Below are 532 nucleotides of genomic sequence, written 5' to 3'. Positions count from 1 at the left end.
AACTAAAACTTTATTGCCATTTTCATCCTTTTATTTTGCACATTGAGACTAATTAAACTGGATTTAATTTTCTACTACAAGACAAATAAGCTTTACAAAACATTTTATACAAAATAAGCTGCCAGGGCTGCCATTTTGTCTTTAGGCTTTTTAGGATTCCCTCGCCCCATGGGCCTCCTCCCTCTTCCCTTTCCTCTCCCTCTGCGGGCTCCTCCGGCCCGGTGCATTGGATGCCGCATGGTCGCATGTTTCAGCTCCACGAGATCCTGGAACACAGCGTCGCAAAACACGCAGCCAGTGTGTTGCGTTTCACCATCAGGCAAAGGCGAGCGTGTCTTGTTGAAGTCCACTACAACCAGAGAGGCTTCGCAGGAATCACAGCTGTCCTGGGACACCTGCACTTTATGGGCGTGCTCGAAGAAATGCACCACCACGTTGCATTTGTTGCAGGCCATGCGCCACTTTGGGCCTGAGGTGGGATCGAAGACCAGGACGCCCGTCTCACATTCAACGCACTGGCCGATCCCAAGAG

General features: G+C 50.2%; 1 protein-coding gene across 1 annotated transcript in view; it reads right to left on the bottom strand.

Moving 5' to 3' along the window:
• Positions 1 to 532, bottom strand: part of top3b (DNA topoisomerase III beta) — a 32,608-nt gene continuing 32,076 nt past the window's right edge. Inside the window, exon 18 of the mRNA XM_079814277.1 lies at positions 1 to 532. This exon is cut by the window's right edge and continues 51 nt beyond it. Coding sequence (XP_079670403.1) covers positions 105 to 532 — 428 coding nt within the window. The 3' untranslated portion in view covers positions 1 to 104.

This window comes from Gobio gobio, assembly GCF_949357685.1.
Source record: "Gobio gobio genome assembly, chromosome: 4".
In the NCBI taxonomy this organism is placed as follows: domain Eukaryota; kingdom Metazoa; phylum Chordata; class Actinopteri; order Cypriniformes; family Gobionidae; genus Gobio; species Gobio gobio.
The sequence above is the reverse complement of the archived record's forward strand: the minus strand, read 5'-3'. Positions and strand labels throughout refer to the sequence as shown.